Source organism: Oryx dammah, unplaced genomic scaffold, assembly GCF_014754425.2.
Source record: "Oryx dammah isolate SB20612 unplaced genomic scaffold, SCBI_Odam_1.1 HiC_scaffold_20, whole genome shotgun sequence".
Classification (NCBI taxonomy): Eukaryota; Metazoa; Chordata; class Mammalia; order Artiodactyla; family Bovidae; genus Oryx; species Oryx dammah.
Window position 1 is genome coordinate 20,096,744 of NW_024070204.1, and position 24,476 is coordinate 20,121,219.

Consider the following 24,476-nt stretch of genomic DNA (forward strand, 5'->3'; position numbering starts at 1 on the left):
AGGGTATAAGACATAGATTAAAAAGATGCACAGAGAGATGATAAATGAATAGATAGATGAGCACACAGAAAATAGAAGAAAAATATTTAGATACTTAGAAAAATAAGGTTATGTATCTTAATATTTATTAAAAAATAAAATATTTATCCTAATATTTATATTATCCTAATATTTATGTACCCTATAATTATAACATATATAATATAAATATAATAAAATGAAATATTTACTCAATGATAGGTCATTTTTAGTTTAGTGATTATACTCATTGAGTAAATATTTCATTTTATTATATTTATATTATATATGTTATAAAATATAGGATACATAAATATTAGGATAATATTTTATTTTTTAATAAATACCAGGATACATAACCTTATTTTTCTAAGTATCTAAATATATATACATATATTTAATCTGTAATGGATTTAAGTATATTGTGCTATAGTCTAATATTAAACTTATATTTAATCAATTTTTCCTGCATTTCCTTCTAGGTATTTTTACACACTTTTAAAATCAAGACATAAATTTCAATATTTTATCTTTAAAGAAAAAAGTAAAAAGCTTGCTTTCTGCCACCAGGGGGAGCACAAACATTACTATAAATTTGATAGAGTCAAGCCTAAAAAAAAGCTCTATAAAAAATACAACAGAATCACAAAAAAATATAATATCCCACAAAATTAAAACATACGTTGTTTACAGAATTTGAAAAATTTTATAAGGCATGAGATGAAGAAAAAGATATAGGTTATTTTATTGATATCTCACCAATAAAAATATTAATTGATTAAACAGTAGTCTGTTTAAGTCAAAATAAGGAAAGAAAGAAAATAGGAGGAAAATCAAAACTAAAATCAAAACTAAACACAAAACTACAAAGTTTCAATTAATAATGACTTTGATTAAAATTTGTATTAGTTGATTTTGGATGGTAATTTCCTATAAGTAAAGCAACCAGGGTAATTAATTTGATTTGCATTTCTAGTTACATTTATAGCAATTAAATTAGGAAGTAAATATGTTTCTGGATAGTGAAGTTCATTCAACATGCTATATTACAATCGTTTCCTTTAAGAGATATGAGAAAAAATAATAAATCACATTAGGGAGATTCTGTCAAATAATTTATTCTTTACTCCCAACTGTTTTTATAGGTTTTATTGTTCTTTCACATCAGCTTCAAAATTTTATAAATTAATTAGTCCTGGTAGCTCTTAATTTTTGCCATCTCCCTTTCTACCACTCCCCCAAAAAGATTTATACCATTTGCTTTTATTTATATTAGCCTTGCTGCTAAGTCGCTTCAGTCGTGTCCGACTCTGTACAACCCCATGGACGGCCTCCTACCAGGCTTTTCTGTCCCTGGGATTCTCCAGGCAAGAACACTGGAGTAGGTTGCCATTTCCTTCTCCAATGCATGAAAGTGAAAAGTGAAAGTTAAGTCGCTCAGTCGTGTCCAACTCTTAGCAACCTCATGGACTGCAGCCTACCAGGTTCCTCCATCCATGGGATTTTCCAGGCAAGAGTACTGGAGTGGAGTGCCATTGCCTTCTCTGATATTAGCCTTATTTATATCCATTTAATGGACATCGCCTCAATGGGACATATTTTTAGTCTCAAGAGAGTTAAATATTCACCTAAATCTTTCATTTGCATGTAATAGAAAATATACCAGTGGTATAAAATTCTTGCTTAATCAGTTAATTTAATAGTTAACTGACTGTATGTTGTAATTATTCAGTTGCTAAGTCATATCTGACTATTTGCAATCCCATGGACTGCAGCACACCAGGCTTCCTTATCCTTCACTGTCTCACTGAATTTGCTCAAATTTATGTCCATTGAGTCAGTGACTTTATCCAACCATCTCATCCTCTGCCAGCTCCCTCTCCTTTGGCCTTCAATCTTTCCCAGCATGAGGGTCTTCTCCAGTGAGTCATCTCTTTGTATCAGGGGGCCAAAGTATTGGAGTGTCAGCTGAAGTCCTTCCAATGAATATTCAGGCTTGATTTCCTTTAAGATTGACTGGTTTGATCTCCTTATAGCTCAGGGGACTCTCAAGAGTCTTCTCCAGCACCACAATTCAAAAGTGTCAAAAGTGGCTTAGTTGTAAAGAATCTGTTTGCCAATGCGGGAGGTTCAGGAGACATGGGTTCTATCCCTGGGCCGGAAGATCCCCTGGGGGAGAAAATGAAACCTCACTCCAGTGTTCCTGCCTGAGAAATCTAGACAGAGAAGCTTGGTGGGCTATAGGCCATGGGGTCACAAAGAGTTGAACACAACCAAGCACACAGGCTTTCCAGGTGGCGCTAGTGATGAAGAACCTGCCTGACAATGAAGGAGACATAAGAGACGAGGGTTCAATCCCTGGGTCGGGAAGATCCCCTGGAGAAGGAGATGGCAACCCACTTTGTGTTCTTGCCTGGAGAATCCCATGGACAGAGGAGGCTTGGGGCTACAGTCCAGGGGGTCTCAAAGAGTTGGACATGAGCGAAACCACTTAGCACACACATGAGCATGCACGCACAAACAATATAGCGGCCTTCAAAAGAGATATGAGAAACCTCTCTAAAAGAGAAAATGTTATATAAATAAATAAATTGACATAGACCAAATAAGAATACTTCAAGAGGCAATAATGGAGCATTAGGTAGACATTATAAAATAATTTGGGTTGAAAAACTCATATTTTCTATCAAACTAGCAATTTTTCACAGACTATAATTATGATTCATTAGGTTTCATTCCTTAAGCCCTTAACAGAGAGGCTAGCCTATAGAGTTGCTCAGTGTCTGTGGTCTTAAATTAGGAGTTGAATTTGAGGCAACAAGAACAAAGAAAAAGAATAAAATCATAGGTAACATTTTATATACTAATCACCTACAGAAAAGGTAAAGACAGATATCAAGGGGAATTTGTATGAGTTCGAACAGCAATGATTATATAATCAGAACATGATGCAGCTTTTTCAGCCTAGTTTCTTTGGGGCATAAGTGTCTAACCATAACCATATTAAACTCTGACCCTACTGAAGCTCTCCTGAGATGTAAGCAAGCGTAACGATGCCTGAATTCCTGTTTAAGGCAGCAAGAAAGCAGATGACACAGTTATTAAAGTTGTACTAAACGTCTCAGCTGCACACTCCAAAGAAAAATGCAAAGGCATAGAACATGTGAGATATTGTGTGTTCCTTTTATTCTTTTTTTTCTTAATGCCTATGGTTTATCAGAAACGTGTCTGCATTCTTTGCATCTCACTGTGTGCTTGTGATATTGAATAGAAGAAGTACCAAAAGCCTTGACTCTATAGTGTGATCTGTCGTGGTCTACTCTCATGGTACATCAATAAGTGTGAGGAAAGTTCTTGAGCTTCTCCAAATAGAGTGGTGGAGGCATAGGTTGAAAAATAAATGCTCCTTTAGCAGGGTGTTTAGTTAAGAAACGTGACTTTGTGTGCTCAGTCGATCCTTCTTGTCTCTCTCTCTGCCACCCCAGGGACTGTAGCCCACCAGGCTTCTCTGTAAATGGGATTTCCCAGGCAAGAATACTGGAGTGGGTTGCCATTTCCTGTTCCAGGGGATCTTCCTGACCCAAAGATGGAACTCGCATCTCCTGGGTCTCCTGCATTGGCAGGCGGTAGTCAAGTGTAGGCGGAGAAGGCGATGGCACCCCACTCCAGTACTCTCGCCTGGAAAATCCCATGGACGGAGGAACCTGGTAGGCTGCAGTCCATGGGGTCGCTAAGAGTCAGATGTGACTGAGTGACTTCACTTTCACTTTGCACTTTATGCATTGGAGAAGGAAATGGTAACCCACTCCAGTGTTCTTGCCTGGAGAATCCCAGGGACGGGGGACCCTGGTGGGCTGCCATCTATGGGGTAGCACAGAGTCGGACACGACTGAAGCGACTTAGCAGCAGCAGCAGCAGCAGTCAAATGTAGTGGATTTCAAATTAAAAACATGAACAGCTCTACATGGTGGTGATAGTGATGCATCATTGGAGCAAGGGGAGTATTGAATGAAATCTTTAGGAAAATATGTGTCTAACTTATAATCTTGGAATATTTCTTACTCTATCTTATTTAAGGGAAGCAAATAAGTTACATGTTAGGCTTAGGTTTAGGTTTGTTTCTCACTTAAATATTTTTTAAATAAAAATAATAGAATCAAAAAATCAAGGAAAGTAATCTAGTCTAGAATTATCACTTAGGGATTATGATTAGTGAAGGCAAAGTATTTAGCCAGAATTGAGACCATTCACTGTTAGAGAAAAAGTTGAAACTCAGGAAGATTATCTAAAGGACATCAGATAATACAAAGCATAGATGAAAAAGTTCTCCTTTTCAAGACAATATGCTGAGATATGAGTTCTATGTTTTATAAAAGAACATTTTATGAAGCTAATAACAATAAATGTGAAGATAGCTATTATTTGTATTATGCTATCATATGTTAAGTAGCAGCTTGAGAGTCCCTTGGACTGCAAGGAGATCCAACCAGTCCATTCTGAAGGAGATCAACCATGGGATTTCTTTGGAAGGAATGATGCTAAAGCTGAAACTCCAGTACTTTGGCCACCTCATGTGAAGAGTTGACTCATTGGAAAAGACTTTGATGCTGGGAGGAATTGGGGGCAGGAGAAGAAGGGGACGACCGAGGATGAGATGGCTGGATGGCATCACTGACTCGATGGATGTGAGTCTGAGTGAACTCCTGGAGTTGGTGATGGACAGGGAGGCCTGGCATGCTGCGATTCATGGGGTCGCAACGAGTCAGACACGACTGAGCGACTGAACTGAACTGAACTGAACTGAGCAGCTTTAAAAAAAAAATCTGTCAGCATACAGTAAGCCTGCAAAACTCATAATTATCTAATGGCATTGGAAAATCTGTGATTAAAATGAAATACTATCCCTGTCCACAAAAGATCTACTCAATAACATTCCATTAACATGTCCTACCCAAATTAATATATAATAGAAGTAAAACAGAGGTTTCCCATTTACATCATTTTTGTACACTGAGGTTTTAGTGTACACAAAACAAACACATACAGAGCACTGAATTTTCTGTTGTTTTCATAAGAGTAAGGTGGAAGATGCATTCATTAAAACAAGCATTTCTCAGTAGAACATCATAGGTGGTAATAAAGCCTGCAGAATACGGAACAAGTCAAAAAAACTGTGCATTAGTCTTGTCAGATTGCTTACACTCTCGTTTTATTTTCAATGACTTGACATTTTATCACTTCTAGAAACTCAACAGCAATAAAGCTAGGGTCATTCAGATTAATTCAAAACTGAAGTAAATCTTCAACTGTGCCAGACTTGGATGGCTTTTGATGTACTATGTAATTACACTGCCATCATTTTCTGGGCATCCTACTTTTGACGCACATGAAACATCTTAATGGCACTACCTGTCCAACACAGATTAAGATATAAAACAGGTGACAAGAAATTATTCACAGTGTCAATACTAATATATACTTACATATTTATCTATATGAATGCTATGCTTAAATATTAGAACTAATACATGAATTCAGTGATGATGTAGGATCCCAAATTAATTTGCAGAAATATGTTGCATTTCAATATACTAGTAATGAAATATTGGAAGAAAAATTAAGGAAACAATTCCATGTACAGTTCTATAAAGAATAAAATACCTACAAATAAATATAATCAAGGAAGTGAAAACCTCTGCTCTGAAAAATGCAAGATATTGATAAAAGTACAATCTAAAGATTTAATGCAATCCTAATAAAATACAAATAATATGTTTCACAGAACTGGAAAAAAATCTTAAAATTTGTATGAAACCCCCCAAAACCACTAATAGCTGAAGAAATCTTGAGAAAAAAGAATAAAACTGGAAGTAGTGTGCTCCCTAATTTCAAGCTATAGTACAAAATCAGCCATAAAAAAAGAATGAAATCTTGCCATTTGCTGCAACGTGGATGGATCTAGAGGGTATTATGCTAAGTAAAATACAAAAATACAGAAAAGGACAAATATCATATTATCTCACTTACATTTGATATTTGAGAAACAAGACTTGCATTGTTGTATAGTAGAAACCAACACAACATCATAAAAATTTTTTTAAATATTTTAAGAAACTTACAAAACAGAAACAGACTCAAAGATAAGGAGAATGGGGCCTCCCATGTAGCACAACGGTAAAGAATCCACCTGCCAATGCAGGAGACAATCCCTGGGTCGGGAAGATCCTCTGGAGGAGGGAATGGCAACCCACTCCAGTATTCCTGCTTGGAGAAGCTCATGGACAGAGGAGCCCGGCGGGCTACAGTCCATAGGGTTGCACGACTGAGAGATTGAGCATGCACGCATACACACATAGACACAGAGAACAAACAATGGGTGATTTCCAGAGGGGAGGGAAGTGTAAGAGATGGGCAAAATAGGTAAAGGGAACTAAGAGGTGTATATACTTGCAGTTATAAACTAATCACAGTGTTACATGGTACAAAGTAATGAATATCATCAATGGTATTATAATAGCTTTCTATGGGGATAAATGGTCATTAGATCTACTGTACTGATCTTTTAGTGATGAACTTAAATGTCCAATCACTATGTTGTACACCTGAAACTAACATGATATTCTATGTCAACTATGTGTCAATTTTTAAAGGTAAATTAATTATTGATATTTGCTACAAAATGGATTAACTTCTAAACATGTTAAGTAAAACATATGATATAAAGGATTAAATATTGTATGAATCCATTATATGGAGTATACAGATAGGGAAATCTATAAAATAAAGTAGATAAAATTATGCCTGGGAGTTGGGGAGGCAAAGGAAAGGGATGGGGGACCTATTCTAATGGGTATGCAGTTTCTTTGAGGATGATAAAAATAGTCTAGAATTAGATCATGGTGATGGTTATACAATTGTGTATATATAATAAAAAGCACTGAATTGCATACTTTTAAAAAACAAAAAAAGTAAAAAAAATTTTTAAAGTTTAAAAAAAATAAAATTTAGAAAATAAATGTATATTACTATAAAACTGTTGATTCAGTGATTGAAGTCAAATGATAGTGATCTGTATGTATAATTTACCATCTGATTACAGAGAAATAAAATGTTGCTTTATAAACATTTGAGTGTTTTAATTACTTAAGTGTGTTTGTGTGTGTTAGTAGCTCCATCATGCTTGATTCTTTGCGACCCAGTACACTGTAGCCCACAGGCACCTCTGTCCATGGAATTCTCCAGGCAAGAATACTGGACATGACTGAACGACTAACACACACACACACATACTGGAGGGGTTTGCCATTCCCTTTTCCAGGGATCTTCCCAATCCAGGGATCAAACCCAGGTCTCCTGCCTTGCAGGCAGATTCTTTACCATGTGAACCACAAGAGAAGTCCTAAGCACACAAATTGATCTTTCTTTACCTACAGAAAATAAAAAGGAAATGAAAGCAAACATCATATCGCATGTGATGCTATCTCATATTTTACAGAAAAGATAATATCGTATGGAGGATAGATCAGCTCCTGAACTTTCAGACTATGACACATCATACTACCAATAGTCTAAAAGAGTACAGTGTGTAAGATGCAATAAAACCCTTTTCCTTTGCCTCCCCCTGTTCCTACAGAGTTTCTTCATTTGCCTTTTCTGCTCATCTTTAAATAGGTGTCCTATGTTGACTTTAATTACCAAAATCTGAATTTGGAAATCAGACATTGCTAGTATATCATATTTAGTAATGTTTTGATCCTTAAGCAAAATGAAGACTTATCTCGTCTGCCACTCCATCTCCAAGCCAGACTGGACCAGGGCTGGTGGGGCTTCAGTTTAGAAGTGGATGTCTTTGGGATTTCCCTCTGTCTTGTCATTCACTTACCAGTAACACTCCCATCCTGGCTTACTTCAACACAACATCACTGAATACAGATTTGAGAGGAGATGTGCGTACGTGACTGTGTGGGTGCAGTAGAGCCAGCTCCAACATACAGACGAGGACACTGAGGTACAAACATGTAGCTACTTGTAGTCAGTAAGTTGAACCAATCGAGTGTTACCTCTGCTCTAAACTACAGTTCCTTATTTGGTCTGCCTATTTCACTTTGTTTTTTTCTGCCTAGTGTCAGTCAAGTGGAAACAATTGTTGAGTTATCAAATAACCCCTTTACAAATACAAATAATTCAAGTTCTTCTTAATTTCAGCTGTATTGATGAATGCAAACTCCAATTAAGGGTGGATTGAGTCTTTTGGATAGACTTGGGCAAAGTTTCTCTTTTCAGTGTTTATAAAATAAATATCAATGAAGATGTAGAGAAGATAACATTAAGGGATATAAGAGGTTTCCAGGAAAGTCATTTATCTAAAGATAAAATTACTTCTGCACCCAAGAACGGAAGGATATTTATCACATCTCTTTCTGTTCTTTCAAATCTCTCTTTACATAGTTCCCACATTTCAAGTACAATTATTTTTTATATTTAATTCCATAGTTCTACTGATTTGTAGATTGAAAAACATGTGGTTATATTTCCATGCAAAACAAATTACTCTTTATAATATTATTCTTTTTCAAGACTTTATAGTGAAAGTTCCAACAAAAAATTCCAAATGAATTATGAAACAAAAACCCATTTATATTACTTAATAATTGTCAGGAGATTTCTTGGTAGCTGGGGGCTTCCCTGGTGGGTCAGTGGTAAAGAATCTATGTACCAATGTAGCAGATGTGGGTTCAGTCCCTGAGTTGAGAAGATGTCCTGCAGAAGGAAATTGCAACCCACCCCAGTAATCTTGCCAGGGAAAATCGATGGACAGAGGAGCCTGGCAGACTACAGTCCATGGGGTTGCAAAAAAGTTGGATAAAACTTAGCAACTAAAAAGTAACAACAATGATTGTCAGAATAACAACTATTCCTGATTTTCAAATATATATTAATATATGTGATTTATATAACCACTCCTCCCATTACATAATAGTAAGCATGATGGAGAGCTTGGCAGGAGCACACAACATTTCAAGTGCATCAATAACCTTCCACTGTACATTCACTTTATGGAGTACATTTAGTTTAGTTTAGTTTTAGTTCAGTCGCTCAGTCACGTCCAACTCTTTGCAACCCCATGAATCACAGCACACCAGGCCTCCATGACCATCACCATCTCCCCGAGTCCACTCAAACTCACGTCCATCGAATCGGTGATGCATCCAGCCATCTCATCCTCTGTCGCCCCCTTCTCCTCCTGCCCCCAATCCCTCCCAGCATCAGAGTCTTTTCCAATGAGTCAACTCTTCTCATGAGGTGGGCAAAGCACTGGAGTTTCAGCTGCAGCATCATTCCTTCCAAAGAAATCCCAGGGCTGATCTCCTGCAGAATGGACTGATTGGATCTCCTTGCAGTCCAAGGGACTCTCAAGAGTCTTCTCCAACACCACAGTTCAAAAGCATCAATTCTTCGGCTCTCAGCTTTCTTCACAGTCCAACTCTCACATCCATACATGACCACTGGAAAAACCATAGCCTTGACTAGACGGACCTTTGTTGGCAAAGTAATGTCTCTGCTTTTGAATATGCTATCTAGGTTGACCATAACTTTTCTTCCAAGGAGTAAGTGTCTTTTAATTTCATGGCTACAATCACCATCTGCAGTGATTTTGGAGCCCCCCCCAAATAAAGTCTGACACTGTTTCCACTGTTTCCCCATCTATTTCCCATGAAGTGATGGGACAGGATGCCATGATCTTAGTTTTCTGAATGTTGAGCATTAAGCCAACTTTTTCACTCTCCTCTTTCACTTTCATCAAGAGGCTTTTTAGTTCCTCTTCACTTTCTGCCATAAGGGTGGTGTCATCTGCATATCCGAGGTTATTGATGTTTCTTCCGGCAATCTTGATTCCAGCTTGTGCTTCTTCCAGCCCAGCATTTCTCATGATGTACTCTGCATAGAAGTTAAATAAGCAGGGTGATAATATACAGCCTTGACGTACTCCTTTTCCTATTTGGAACCAGTCTGTTGTTCCATGTCTAGTTCTAACTCTTGCTTCCTGACCTGCATACAAGTTTCTCAAGAGGCAGGTCAGGTGGTCTGGTATTCCTATCTCTTTCAGAATTTTCCACAGTTTATTGTGATCCACACAGTCAAAGGCTTTGGCATACATTTACTATTCCCTTAAAACCTCCATTACATATATAAAACTATCTCATTGATATTTTCCAATAATTTCACAAAAATAGGCCACATCAAAGATTTTACTATAAATTATAAATAGATTCAGCATCTTACAAACTAGGGTCTTGAAAAATGTTTGAAATTCAAATTCCCCTGGTAATATTTATTTAGCCAAAAGTTTGACTTTTCAAAGATTTTTTGAAATATTCTGATGCCGGGAGTTGGTGATGGACAGGGAGGCCTGGTGTGCTGCGATTCATGGGGTCACAAAGAGTTGGACACAACTGAGTGACTGAACTGAACTGAACTGAACTGAACTGAACTGACTGATGTTAGTCTAGAATAGTGATATTTATTAATAGTCACTTTCCACATGATATTTTAGTTTCTTTTAAGCAAAACTATTTTTTTTCAATAGCAACAAGTTCATTGATCTACAAATTTTATTTCTAAATATTCATCATATGTTAATGTATCATGTGCACAGCAATAGTTTAAATTTTCTGTAATTGTCTATATTTTATTAGTTGACTATTCCATATCTCTTCCCTATTTTGTTACTTATACCTAAAATATTTCACTTGCCTATTACTCCTCATTGCCCTTTGCATAAATTCTATTTTTCATTCTTTCAAGGACAGCTTCAAATCATTTTTGATGAAACTTGTTCTTGTGTCTTTGCACTTCCATTTTTTCACAGTTATTTAAATTATGCATTATGTTTTTTCAGTGTTTTAGTATATTTTGGTACACATTTGCTGTTCCACTGATTAACTCTATTAGATATTTCAGAGATAGTATTGACAATCTTTCCTTCAACATCCTCTCAGATATACTCTGTAATGATTTGGGTGCCCATCTTACACATTTGTATATCACTGTGTGCATAAGTCCATCATTTACTTTACTTCAAGTAGTATAATTGTCCATTAATTTAATCTCCCCATTATACACAGAGATGCTTGAAGGAAGAGATTAATTTTTTATCTCCTTTATATAGTACAAAAATGAGATAGCCATTTATTCCTCAATAAAACTAGCAATCCATGAAACATTATTCACTAAAGGATACAATTTATTGTGTCCAATATTTGGTAATAAAATGTTTCTTATGTACAAAATTTTTAATGATTTTTAGTATTGTTTATACATGTTTAACTCATAAATATTGTAGAAGTCCAATTTCTTTGCCTATTTATGCTTAGACCAATAGTAAGGCAAATATGAAATAGATTTAAATCATGTGAAGTAAATGGAAATTTAGGATGCTTTCATAACTGTGATTAAAAATGTACACCATCGTTAGAAATATGTTTAAATGTTTGAGGTGATAATTTCTAAGGTTCTCCTTATACTTTCATCATTCCCCTTCCTGGACTTATACTCAAAATTAAAGATTTATATCTTCTTTATTCTAATTAAATTCATCCATGCCTCAAGTTACCTTTATCACTTCTATCTTTATGTTAGAAAAGCTTTCTTTTCTTTTTTTTTGGACTTTGATTTCTCTTTGAAACGTTCTGTATTTTCACCTATTTTCCCTGATTTTCACTAATTTCAGCATATCAACAGAAAAACTATCCCTTAGTTTAAATAATTTCTTTGCCTGTTCTTTATTTTACTTATCTCTGAATCCAGCAGATCACAAAGTCCTTCCTGTTCTGCTACTTCAGATTTCTCAATTCTGCATCTATCTATTCCAAACAGCTACCCTAGGTTTGTGCCACATCTTCTCTCTGCTTCAGTGTTTACCAAATTATTTTTCTAACTTATTGATTTACGACATTGCCACTCTAATCAAAAGCACACACATACATACATAAATATATGTGTCTGTTTCAGGTTCATGGCACTCTGCAACCAACCTTCTCTCTTTCAGTCTGTTAAATTTTTAACTATATACACATTTCTTCTTAAATTCTATATTCTTCATAAATATTTTATAACAATTCTAGCTTGATCAAATAGCTATATCCTCTTTACAGCAATAATTATTCTTATCATATTACAATTTTGGAATTTTATAGTGGTTGTTATTTATTTATACATATAGATATTTATCTTATAGAGTGCACTGTAGGGTGAGAAGAATAAAGAGAGTATTATTCAATTCACATCTCTTAAGAATCAAGAACAAGTATCATAAATACATATATTTGATTATATAAAAGTGGCAGGAATTTTTGACAATGCAATTTTCAAAGGCTGCTGCTGCTAAGTCGCCCACTAGGCTCCTCTGTCCCTGGGATTCTCCAGGCAAGAACACTGGAGTGGGTTGTCATTTCCTTCTCCAATGCATGAAAGTGAAAAGTGAAAGTGAAATTGCTCAGTCGTGCCCAACTCTTAGCGACGCCATGGACTGGAGCCTACCAGGTTCCTCCATCCATGGGATTTTCTAGGCAAGAGTCCTGGAGTGGGGTGCCATTGCCTTCTCCTTTTCAAAGGCTACAGTAATAATAAAATAAACTTAAAGCATTTTAAGACAACTGGGGAAATGATATTAACAATCAGAGCATATATTCTTTACTCTGAGTAAAACTGTTTGATAGTATTAATATTATTGTTATAATTGCCATCTCAATGACATCACTTGCTATCCATCTCATAAGCTCAGCTTCTCTGAGAATCTGCTAATAGGGCAATGGAGCAACCAGGTTCCAATCTTCTATACTTTGCAATATTGAGAACAGGACCAAGTAGAATATAAAAAAGTGTCAGCACTATTTTAAAAAGATTCATATACTTATCCACAAAGCACAATATGATATTCACAGGGACAATAATAAGAAAGGAAAGATGGTTTTAAAGTTCTATTATTTTTCATTTGGTTACATCTGCTTATACAGTCTACTGAAATTCAGTAGACCCGTCTCACTGGAGAATTGGGAGTGAAAAGTTTTTCACTGAGCTTGCATTCAAATTGTATTCACTTTGATAAAATTTGGATTCAGCCTCAAAGCATCAGTATCTGACATTCATAAACTCTTTGGAAGATGCCTAAGCAAGATATAAAAATGTATATAAGTGCTTAATTGTTAAAAAACTTTCAAAATACTTAATTTAAAATGACTGCAGTTTAGTATGCAGTCTCCACCCATATAGGTGGAATTTATAAAATTCCTATAAGGAATAGAATTTTGTGCAAATTAAAAAATTCTCATGAGATGCAAAATAATTAACTCATTATCTCTAGTTAATGAATAATGAAAAAGCCATCTCAGAGAATCAGCACTTGCCCCTTCATCACAGTAAACTGGTGGATTTCAAATTGTGCCCTGCAGACTACCTATACCAGAGTCTATTGGAATGCTTATTTACAATTCAGATTTCTGGGTCTAAGCTCTGTCAACTGAAGCATTGCTTTTATCACTACAACATAGGATCCCAAAGGATTCCTAAGGCAAACATGATTTGAGAACCACTGGGAGACCACTGGTGAGTAAGTTCCAGATTATCAATTGTATGTCTTATCTTCAGGAGATAGTTATTTTTTTTTATTTGGTTTTATTTAAATAGACAAAAGCCCATTTGGGAATTAAACTGAAGCATTTATTCCACTTAGTGAAAAGTTGGTTTTATAATGTGCTTTGGCTTATTTTTCAAGAATAGAAATAGAATCATCAACTATAATGACTCATACCTACATTCTATGTGAGAAGTAAAAAATCATTGAGTATAAACTTTCTGTGTACTTTTTTAATCCCTAAAATTTATAATTTTTAATGCTTTTTTAGGGCTTCCCAGTTGGCGCTAGTGGTAAAGAATCATCCTGCCAATGCTGGAGATGTAAGAGACCCAGGTCTAATCCCTGAGTTGGGAAGATCCCTGCAGGAGGGCACGACAACCATACTCCAGTATTCTTGCCTTGAGAATCCCACCGACAGAGGAGCTTGATGGGCTATGGTTCATGGAGTCACAAAGAGTTGGACATGACTGAAGCAGCTTAGCATGAAGGCATACAATGCTTTTTAAACATTTCCTCCCAAATGAAGATAATATCTAATTGTCCAATATCATAGATACATACAATATTAAAGATCAACTTATATAATTTTTTTGTCTTAGTCATATCTTTAGGAGGTATTGAGCAGCTGAACACACACACACACACACACACAACGTAAAAGCCACAGATTAAAATAAATTGTCAGAGAATGCTAGAAAAGTGGTATATGTTTGAAATTTCTTAAATAAAATTTAACTATGGGAATTAAACTGTGTATTAAAGTTGATGCTAAATTGGCACTAGTATTAAATTTGAGAAACATACACAAACATGAGTTTATATCATTAACCCCTTCACATATCATTTTTTTCTTATCACTTAAAACCAACACCCAGTTCCAATTAAGGAAAGTCTCTACATTCATTTGATCTACACTGTTAAATTTGCATACAACTGATCTATGCCACTCTTCCAATCTCAAATATTTGAGTGAAACTTAAGTAGGCTTTCTCACTTAAATAGTAGTGGAACTTACATAAGACCAATTATTTTAGTCATTTTTCTTCTGCTATTTCATTCAGAGTAATTGCTACCATCTCTTTCTAACTCTTTCACTTAAAATAACATATTGGAGACAGCAATAAGAACAGAAATCCCACCTTTGCCTCAGAGGCATCTTTAGAATCATGCTGGGGTTTTTAACAGTTTATTTGTGCTTGACCAGCAGGTAGGAAGCAAGCCCTTGGCCAGAGTCTCCAGATAAACTAGGAGATGAGATTTGTACATATTTCATACCCTAAGAGGCCCAGAAGGAGAAAGTGCAAAGAACTGAAGTGATTCTCATCATGTACATATTAAGCCGCTTCAGTCCTATCTGACTCTGAGACCCCATGGACTGTAGCCCACCAGGCTCCTCTGTCCATGGAATTCTCCAGGCCAGAATACTGGAGTGGGTTGCTATACCTTCCTCCAGGGCACATAATTACATATTCAGCTGTATTCTGGGCGCTCAAAATTCAGGAAGCACTTTTTCCTATGATGTTATTTAAATAAATATATAAATCTATATAAAGTTTTAAAATTTCAAATTGCATATTAAAAACAAGTGAAAATATATAAATATGCAAATATATCTAAAAATAAATTTAAATCTTGAACATGTATCTTTAGTGGGTGATCTCAGTCATCCTCATAACAATCAAACTTTGGGCACCTGGGAGAATGTGAAAATACGTTTTCGAAGGCTAGATCTGAGTAACGTTTTTAGTTCTTTATTCAGAATAATTTATTACATGGTTTTACCAAGAAAATTTCAGTGTCAAAGCTCACCATTTTCCGTTTAGCAAATGGTGGACAAAAAGAAAGAGACTTTGTGACCCCTCTGGGTGTAACTGGGTTCATACTGATTCTAATAAAAATCTTTATTAATTACATCTTATAATGACTACTTCCTTAAACATAAACAAACTATTATAAATTTTAAACTATTAAAAAAGCCTGTCTCAACCCAGATGCCAAAAAAGTAATGATAGGATGAAATGAAGAGATATGTTTTAATTAAACAGATCAATATTTTTCAATAAGTAAAAAATATTTTTATCACCATTTACTTAATAGTTCAATAACTAATCTGGACATCTTGTCATCTTTTTATATCATACATTTTCAATTTAAGAAAACATATATAGTTGGATATAAGTATGTATATATTTGGGCTTAGAGAATCCCAGGGACGGGGGAGCCTGGTGGGCTGCTGTCTATGGGGTCGCACAGAGTCGGACATGACTGAAGCAACTTAGCAGCAGCAGCAGGTGGCTCAGACAGTAAAGAATCTGCTTGCAATGCAAGAGACACAAATTTGATCCCTGGGTCAGGAAGATCCCTTGGAGAAGGGAATGGTTGCCCACTCCAGTATGCTTGCCTGGAGAATTCCATGGACAAGGTAGCCTGGCAGGTTACAGTTCATGGGGTTGCAAAGAGTCAGACACAACTGAATGACTAACAGTTTCACTTTCATGTGTATATTTATGCATAATTCTGTAGTTTTTGATAGTCTGTGCAAAAAAGATCAGATATTGCTCATTGTAAAGTAGGAATTTTGGTTGATGCATTTAATTCTTTAATTTTAGATTGTTTTTATATTAACTGAAGGACAATAACATTGTTTTCTGGGGTGAATTTTAATATTTGTAAATGTTTTATTTGTTAAATTAACAAACTGTAACATGGATACAATGATATATTTTATAAAGTAACTAATGTACTAATATTATTGACATAATTGAATCAAAATTCCTATAATGAGAAACAGTCAATATAAACAAATATGTTAGTTATTAGATGAAAACAGACCTATTTTTATTTGTTTATATTTTGGCCACACCACACCAAACCACTTATGGGATCTTAGTTTCCTGACCAAGGATTGAACTTGGGCCACCACAGGAAAATCACTGAATCCTAACCAGTGGGTTGCCGGGGAATTCTCAAAAAAACAGACTTACTTTAAAATGTTGCTTATGACTAAGAAATTGTCTTAAAACAAATATTAATGACCTATGTTCTACATTCAAATTTGTTTACCATGCAAACAGTTCTTACATGCTTATACTGAAAAAAAAAAAAAAGCAAACACTTCTTTTCATTTCCTATAAATTACTTCTTTTCATCTAAAATATGAAGGGCTTTATTTCACCTAAGTTGCTTTCTTATTCATTACAAAATTATTATTCCAAAAAGATAAGTGAGAGAAGTATTTTGCCTAATGTGAATTAACCACATCACTTAATTGATTTGATCTCATAGTGTATAATTTAGATAAGCTTGTTAGATGATTTTGTCATTTAGAATTCAAGTAATGGAAACCACCAGTGTTTTGCTGGTAGCTTGTTTTGACAGATGGAGATCCTCAACGGATGTACTTGAATATAGCAGATGGAAGTTATATGACTATATGTAAAAGATTTTACAAAAAAACTTCATTTGACTGCAGGTAGAGCTCTTTTAACATACTGGCATTATTTCTATTTCTAAAACAGTATTCCCTCCTTTTTTTGTGAACTGTATATTATCTGTGGGACTTTTGGTGCAAAACATGGATATCAAAGGTAAATCACCTTTTAAGAGGGAAAGTGATAAAAAGTTAGAGTTTGAAGTCTCAAAGTTAGAATTTGAAGTCCCTTCATAAGATGAGGTCTTCGGTTCTCCTACCAAGGGGTTGTGTGATCTTGGACAAGTTACTTAACTTTTAATAATAATACAACCTTGCTATTTCATGTTTAAAATTGAGAAACTACTAGACAGTCATTGTAAAGCTAAATGCGAATATATATGCAAATCACTTTGCATAATGCATGACACATGGTAACTTATTAGTAAATATCATTGTCACCATCATCAAATTAAATTGGTAGGAAATTTTGATGCCTCAGGAACCATCTATTTTGCAACAATAAAACAGTAAACTATTTACACTTGCATCATACAAATGGCTATGCCATTTAATTTTATTTTCATTTCTAACAGATTTATAGAAGGAAATGGATGGAAATGGGTGCTTAACAATGTTACACATGCATATGTACACACACAAAGTCAAAACAAATTATGATTAGTAAATTTTAAGAAATAATCTTGTGCATTTTTAAGCAACAATAAAATGTAGCTCCATGAAGTTTATCTGAAGGAGAAATTTTTTCCAGCATAATTGATTAATAGATAAAAACTAATATAACTGGTTATGGGAAATTCTCTGTTACAATATGTATGAAATATATGTTTTCTTGACTTTTATATTCAAATGGTTAGTATTTCAGTTTGTCATTTTATGTCATATTTTCAGTTTAATTGATCCATGTGAGAAACACTCCTGCACAAAGAGCATTGGCTTCTGTAGAGGTGGTTTTTCTGTTTTTAAATGTATTCTGTATTTTCCTCTGAAGGATGTAATTCAAAATGACAGTACATTAAAAAGAGCTTGACACAAGTCATGTAAAGTTTCAAGGGGATTAATTTTTTATTCATGCAAAATGTGAAAAACCCTCTTCTTTCTCATGATTCAAAAATATCTCTCACCCTATTATATTTTCAGGCTATAGTTCAAATGTGCATGTAACACTTGCATATTTGAAGAAAGAAAATAATTGGATCACAGTGATCCATCTGATATATTTATTCTACCCTTTCATTTCTGTTTACAGTGACAATTCAACACATGTCATGTGACTTTTTGCAGATATGTCTTAAAAGTATGGTTTTAGAGTTGCAGGTAAAAGAAAACAGTAGATTTTCATTTTTATATTATGTTGCATTTGAAAAAATTTGAACTGCAGAGTCAAAAAAGGGTTGCTAGTTTTGATGATCTTGGGCAAATTAATCTCTCTAAGCCTCACTTTTCTTAACAGCAAAACATGGAATATAAAGACCTCCAAAGAAAATGATAAAGTTCTTGACACAGCATGTAAATGCTCTAAAAGTTCAAATACCCTTACCTCCCAATCCTTCTTTCTGGGTCTCATCTAGTTACTCTTAGACCTACAGATTCAACTTTGAATAAATTCCAAATAGGCCTGCTGTTTTATCCAGATTCTTTTCCCTAGCAAAGACCTGGAGTTGATTTTCCTGTTGCCCTGGGACCTGAGTGCACCATCTTGGTTCCCTGCCTATACTCTAGTTTCTCTCCCACTGAGACATTTTCATTTCCTTGTTGTATTCCAGTCTATTTGTCTGATGGCTGCACAAACTTTTGTGAACTACCCTTCATTCATAGTCAGAAGCTGTTTCTTTCCAATGGTTGAGTTTTATACTCCTCATCTGAAAAACTTTACCATCATCCTTGTGAATAAGAGTATTGACACCACCTAAGATCATCTCTGTTGTCTCCTATACACTAGACTGGACCTATCTTATATGCACAAAATCCAAAACAGGATTTTAAATCACAATACCACCTTTTATGTAAAAGTATATAATCCTTCAAACCAGTCTCCTCAATTAGCTATTACAAATTGCCCCAAAACATAGTAAAAATATTAAAAATCAGTATTTTTCAGGTGAGAATATGTTCTTTGTTAATGCCATATGATAGAGAATCAAATACTTTATTTTTTCCATTTACATATTTATTTATACTTTTTCTGTTTCCCTTAATAGAAGAGAAAGAGAAAGGGATGCTCTAGGGCTATGTTATTAGTCATGACATATTATTTGCTAGCTATTTGTCATACACATCCCATTTGCTAAAGTAGGGTGATTTCTAATTGCCAGTCTTATAACATTTGTTCAGTACACTGATTTTCTGATCACTAACTAAAGATATTTTCACAAAAAATATGTGGGCAGTTTTAAGAAAAAAATGACCAAGTATTAAACTACGTAAAACCATACAGCTAAAGGAATAAAATATCCATTTAGCTAAATGTTCTCAGTGTTATATACTTTGGTAGATAAACTCACCTGGAAGTAGATGAGGAAAATCATTTTGCTTTGTTTTATAAAACTGCTCATGCAAAACAGTGACTTCATCAAGTTCCTTATAGAAACAATGATAGAAATATTCACTTTCTGTATTCTAAGTTCTAGGAACACTGAACTACAATCCTAGAAAAGTACCAAAAATCAGACAGGTACTTATTGGTGTTAAATGGAATACTGCAAAAGAAAACTAGATATAACACAGGTGAGAGGTATTCATTTTCAACAAGAAACATAGAATTACAGAAAAGAGGTAAGTGTGAATTATTCTATTATCATAGAAACTGTAGCAATTTTCACCTAATGCCAAACAAATAAAATACAACTAAAGTAATGAAATAGCATCACTATATCATATGATATCTCTAGGGAATTATACAGAAACAATTTAACATATATAATTGATAAAGTAAAGACAGAAAATTTTATGTTAGTTGTATGATATAACACATAGTACAGTGGGATGTGCATCATAAGTCAAATTATACAGCAATTTTCATATTTGTATTACTTTTTCAATTAGTAAGAAATTAGACAAGATCCCAACCTACTATGAATATTTTCTTTCCATATGAATTGATAACATAAGTTGTATAATTATTGACTCATTTATGTTATTTTATATTAAAATCACACTATGTATGACTCTAATGGAAAAATGTAATTCTGAGGGCATTTAATTTTTAGCTTCTGCTTCCTAAAGAACAAAAGTGTCTGGAAAATCACTACAAGTCCTGTAAAATTCAATGAAATGTAAGACATTTTTTAAAAAGCTGCACTGATTTAGACTTAACAGGAAAGAACGTACTTTTGGGGAATCGAGGTGGATTGTCATTGACATCTGTGAGGGTGATGTTGACTATTGTCGTTCCAGCTAGCCCTCCCAGCTGTCCACCCATATCCTTGGCTTGGATGAGGACTTGGTATTGTTCTTTGACTTCCCTGTCCATGTTTGGCAAAGCTGTTCTAATAACACCTTAAGGGGAAAGAAATAGAAAACAAATATCACAAATATTCAGTTTTTCAAAATAGTCCACAATAAGAAAATGATTCTATAGAGATTCTTTAGCAAAGACATGCTAACAAAAATTATGTGTTTTTTCAACTAATTTAGTTTAATTGGAGGCTAATTACTTACAATATTGTAATGGTTTTTGCCATACACTGACATAGATCAGCCACAGGTGCGTGTGTCTCCCGATCCTGAATCCCCCTCCCACCTCCCTTCTTACCCCATCCCTCTGGGTTGTCCCAGAGCACTGGCTTTGAGTGCCCTGCTTCATTCATTGAACTTGCACTGGTCATCTATTTTACATATAGTAACATACATGTTTCAGTGATATTCTCTGAAATCATTCCACCTTCACCTTTGCCCACATACTCCAAAAGCCTGTTGTTTACATCTGTGTCTCTTTTGCTGCTCTGCATATAGGATCATCATTATGATCTTTCTAAGTTCCAAATACATGCATTAATATACTGTATTGGTGTTTCTCTTTCTGACTTACTGCACTTTGTATAATAGACTCCAGTTTCATCCACATCATTAGAATTGACTCAAATGCATTCATTTTTATAGCTGAGTAATATTCCATTGTATATATGTACCACAACTTCCTTATCCACTCATCTGCTGATGGACATCTAGGTTGTTTCCATGTCCTGGCTATTGTAAACAGCGCTGCAATGAACATTGGGGTACGTGTGTCTCTTTCAATTCTGGTTTTCTCGATGTGTATGCCCATCAATGGGATTGCTGGGCCATATGGGAGTTCTATTTCTAGTTTTTTTTAAGGAATCTCCGCACTGTTCTCCACTGTACCAGTTTGCACTCCCACCAGCAGTGTAAAAGGGTTCCCTTTTCTCCACACCCTCTCTAGCATTTATTGTTTGTAGATTTTTTGATGGTAGCCATTCTGACCAGTATGAGATGATACCTCATTACGGTTTTGATTTGTATTCTCTACTAATGAATGATATTGAGCATATTTTCATGTGTTTATTAGTCACCTATATGTCTTCTTTGGAGAAATGTCTGTTTAGTTCTTTGGCCCATTTTTTAATTGGGTTGTACATTTTTCTGGTATTGTATTGCATAAGCTGCTTGCATATTTTGGAATTTAATTCTTTGTCAGTGGTTTCAGTTGCTTTATTTCCACCTCCCATTAAATTATGTGTAGTTTTAAAAGTAAAACACCCACAATGTCCAATAGTTTGGATATAACTCAATATATTGTGGTAATAGCCATTTACTGACATTTGTGCAGCATTGTGGAATATGGTTAAGGACCTCACTAAGTCAACCCCAATTAGACATAATTTACACAGAATTATCTTACCTTTAAAAAATAAATTGTTATAAATGTATATTTTATATGTACATGCTCAGTCACTAATTCATGTCCAATTCTTTGCAACCCCATGGCCTATATAGCCTGCCAGACTCCTCTGTCCATGGGATTTTCTAGGCAAGGATACTGGAGCTTGTTGCCATTTCCTAAGTGGTTACAGTGAGCAGCAGATTTCTAAAAACTGCCATATTCTTCTTCATTCTTATTTTTTTAGGATATATATATTAACTTTTTTAAACACTTGAAATATTTTATTTGTATATTTTCTTTTGTTTCTCAGGATTCCTGTCATTAATTTTAGTCACATATATATGTATTTTTTTAACTTAGATTTCATTAAGCTTTGCCATTGTAGGGAGTTTTGTCTCTTATCACCAAGTTACTCCAGCCTCTAATGGAGTGCTTATCATTCAGAAAAAAACTCGGTAAGATTGTGTCAACCATCTGACTAGTGGAATGACTAGCTGAATAAAGGAAGGAATCTATAAATAATTTATAATCATGAATCATTTGATATATATGCATATTTATATAGCCTACACATTTTCTGCCCTTATGTCCAAGTGTAGAACTGTATTTATATGTATTCATAGTGAAAAAATTAAAACCTTCTGGATTTATTAAATGAATGTTATAACACTAATATATACCCAATAATTTTAAGGGGAGATTGCAGATAATTTGGCTTAAATGTATGTGTGTCTAGTATTGCTATTTCTTAAATAATAAGGCTTACATGAATAATAAATTTAATATAAGTTGTCAACATGAAATATAGAGTCCAAATCATAAACTGAATACATATCCCTAGTTCTTCTGTACTTATCTAATGCTGTTCTTTTGTTAATTTAGATTTAACTGCAATCTGAGTTTTCTTCTAGCCCTTGGCAGCAAAAAGTTGCAAAAACGCAAATTCCATTTTTGCTCCTGCTGCTTCCTTTATGCTCTGCTACTCACTTACTATTTCAATCTGTTTGTCCTTTCTGCAGCGTGGATTTCTGATGTTTCATTTCCAAAGGTCTTAGCTAAGATCCTTCATCTCTACATCTTGGCTTGGTCCTGCATGCCTTAAGCTACATGACTTCTGCCTGCCTTATAATATTTATATTATCTAAATAACTGCCTGACTTTAATTCACATTCATGCTATAGTTTCTTCTTGTTGATAAGATTTGTGTTTACTCAATGCATTTCCAGTATGAACATATGTATATTTTTTATTTTACTCACTTCATTTCTAATATGACAGTTTCCAATATCACAATGGACTTTCCTTCCCTGGTGGCTCAGTGGTAAAGAATCCAACTGCCAATGGTGGAGACATAGATTTGATCCCTGGGTTAGGAAGATTTCCAGGAGAAAGAAATGACAACCCATTCCAGAGTTCTTGCCTAGAGAAACCCAAGGACAGAGAAGCCTGGCAGGCTACAGTCCATGGGGTTGCAAAGAGTGGGACTTGACTTAGTGACTAAGCAAAAACAACAATAAATGCTCCACAGAAACTCCACAGTAATTATACTACAAATTGTAATTAATTTAAAAATAAAAAAATAATTTAAATAGTAAATAAATAAATTCACTAATGTATAATCAATCCCTACTTTTTAGGCACATGTACAATGAATCCTAGTATGAGTGTTTTCTACCTGATGAACTTTCCAACATATACAATCACGATAATTAGGGTAATAGCAAGAATGAGAAAAATAGATTTATTTCTGCCAATATAAGTGGAAATACATGGTTGAGAGTGTTATACCCTTAAATTTATATATTAAATAATATTAGCCTATCGGGGATATATTTTCCCTTTACAATCACCCTCCTGTTGTATTTATCTCTCAATTTTGGTGAATCTGGGTGTATTTCATAAAATTGAGTTAGATAAAATTGGGTTTGATAACTCTGATGTTATCAAAATTGATGGGTTTGAATTGTGGTGTTGGAGAAGACTCTTGAGAGTCCCTTGGACTGAAAGGATATCAAATCAGTCCATCCTAAAGGAAATCAGTCCTTAATATTCACTGGAAGGACTGATGCTAAAGCTGAAATTCCAATACTTTGGCCACCTAATGCGAAGAACTGATTCATTTGAAAAGACCCTGATGCTGGGAAAGACTGAAGGCAAGAGAAGAAGGAGAGAACAGGGGATGAGAGGGTTAGATGTCATCACTGACTCAATGGACATGAGTTTGAGCAAGCTCTGAGAGTTTGTGATGGACAGGGAAGCCTGGCGTGCTGCAGTTCATGGGGTCTCAAAGAGTTGGACATGACTGAGTGACTGAACTGACTGACTGACTCTGATGTCAGCTTTTTGTGGTGAAAATAATGTACAACTATATTTGAAAAAAATCATAAACTATTACATGTGATAATCGAGTATTTGGTTTGATCTGAGTTATTTCTTGAAGTGGCTGTTGAACTATAGGATTTAAACATGTGACCATAGGGTTAGTAAACACCTTTACTAAAATATACATTTCATTCAGGCACTGTTACTAGATTTAAGGGTATAGTGGC

General features: G+C 34.7%; 1 protein-coding gene across 3 annotated transcripts in view; it reads right to left on the reverse strand.

Moving 5' to 3' along the window:
- Positions 1-24,476, reverse strand: part of CDH12 (cadherin 12) — a 326,182-nt gene that overhangs the window by 65,261 nt on the left and 236,445 nt on the right. For all 3 annotated transcript variants that reach the window (XM_040262493.1, XM_040262491.1, XM_040262494.1), the window contains exon 4: positions 20,415-20,582. In XM_040262493.1, the coding sequence (XP_040118427.1) occupies positions 20,415-20,582 (168 nt within the window). The remainder of the gene's footprint in view (positions 1-20,414; positions 20,583-24,476) is intronic.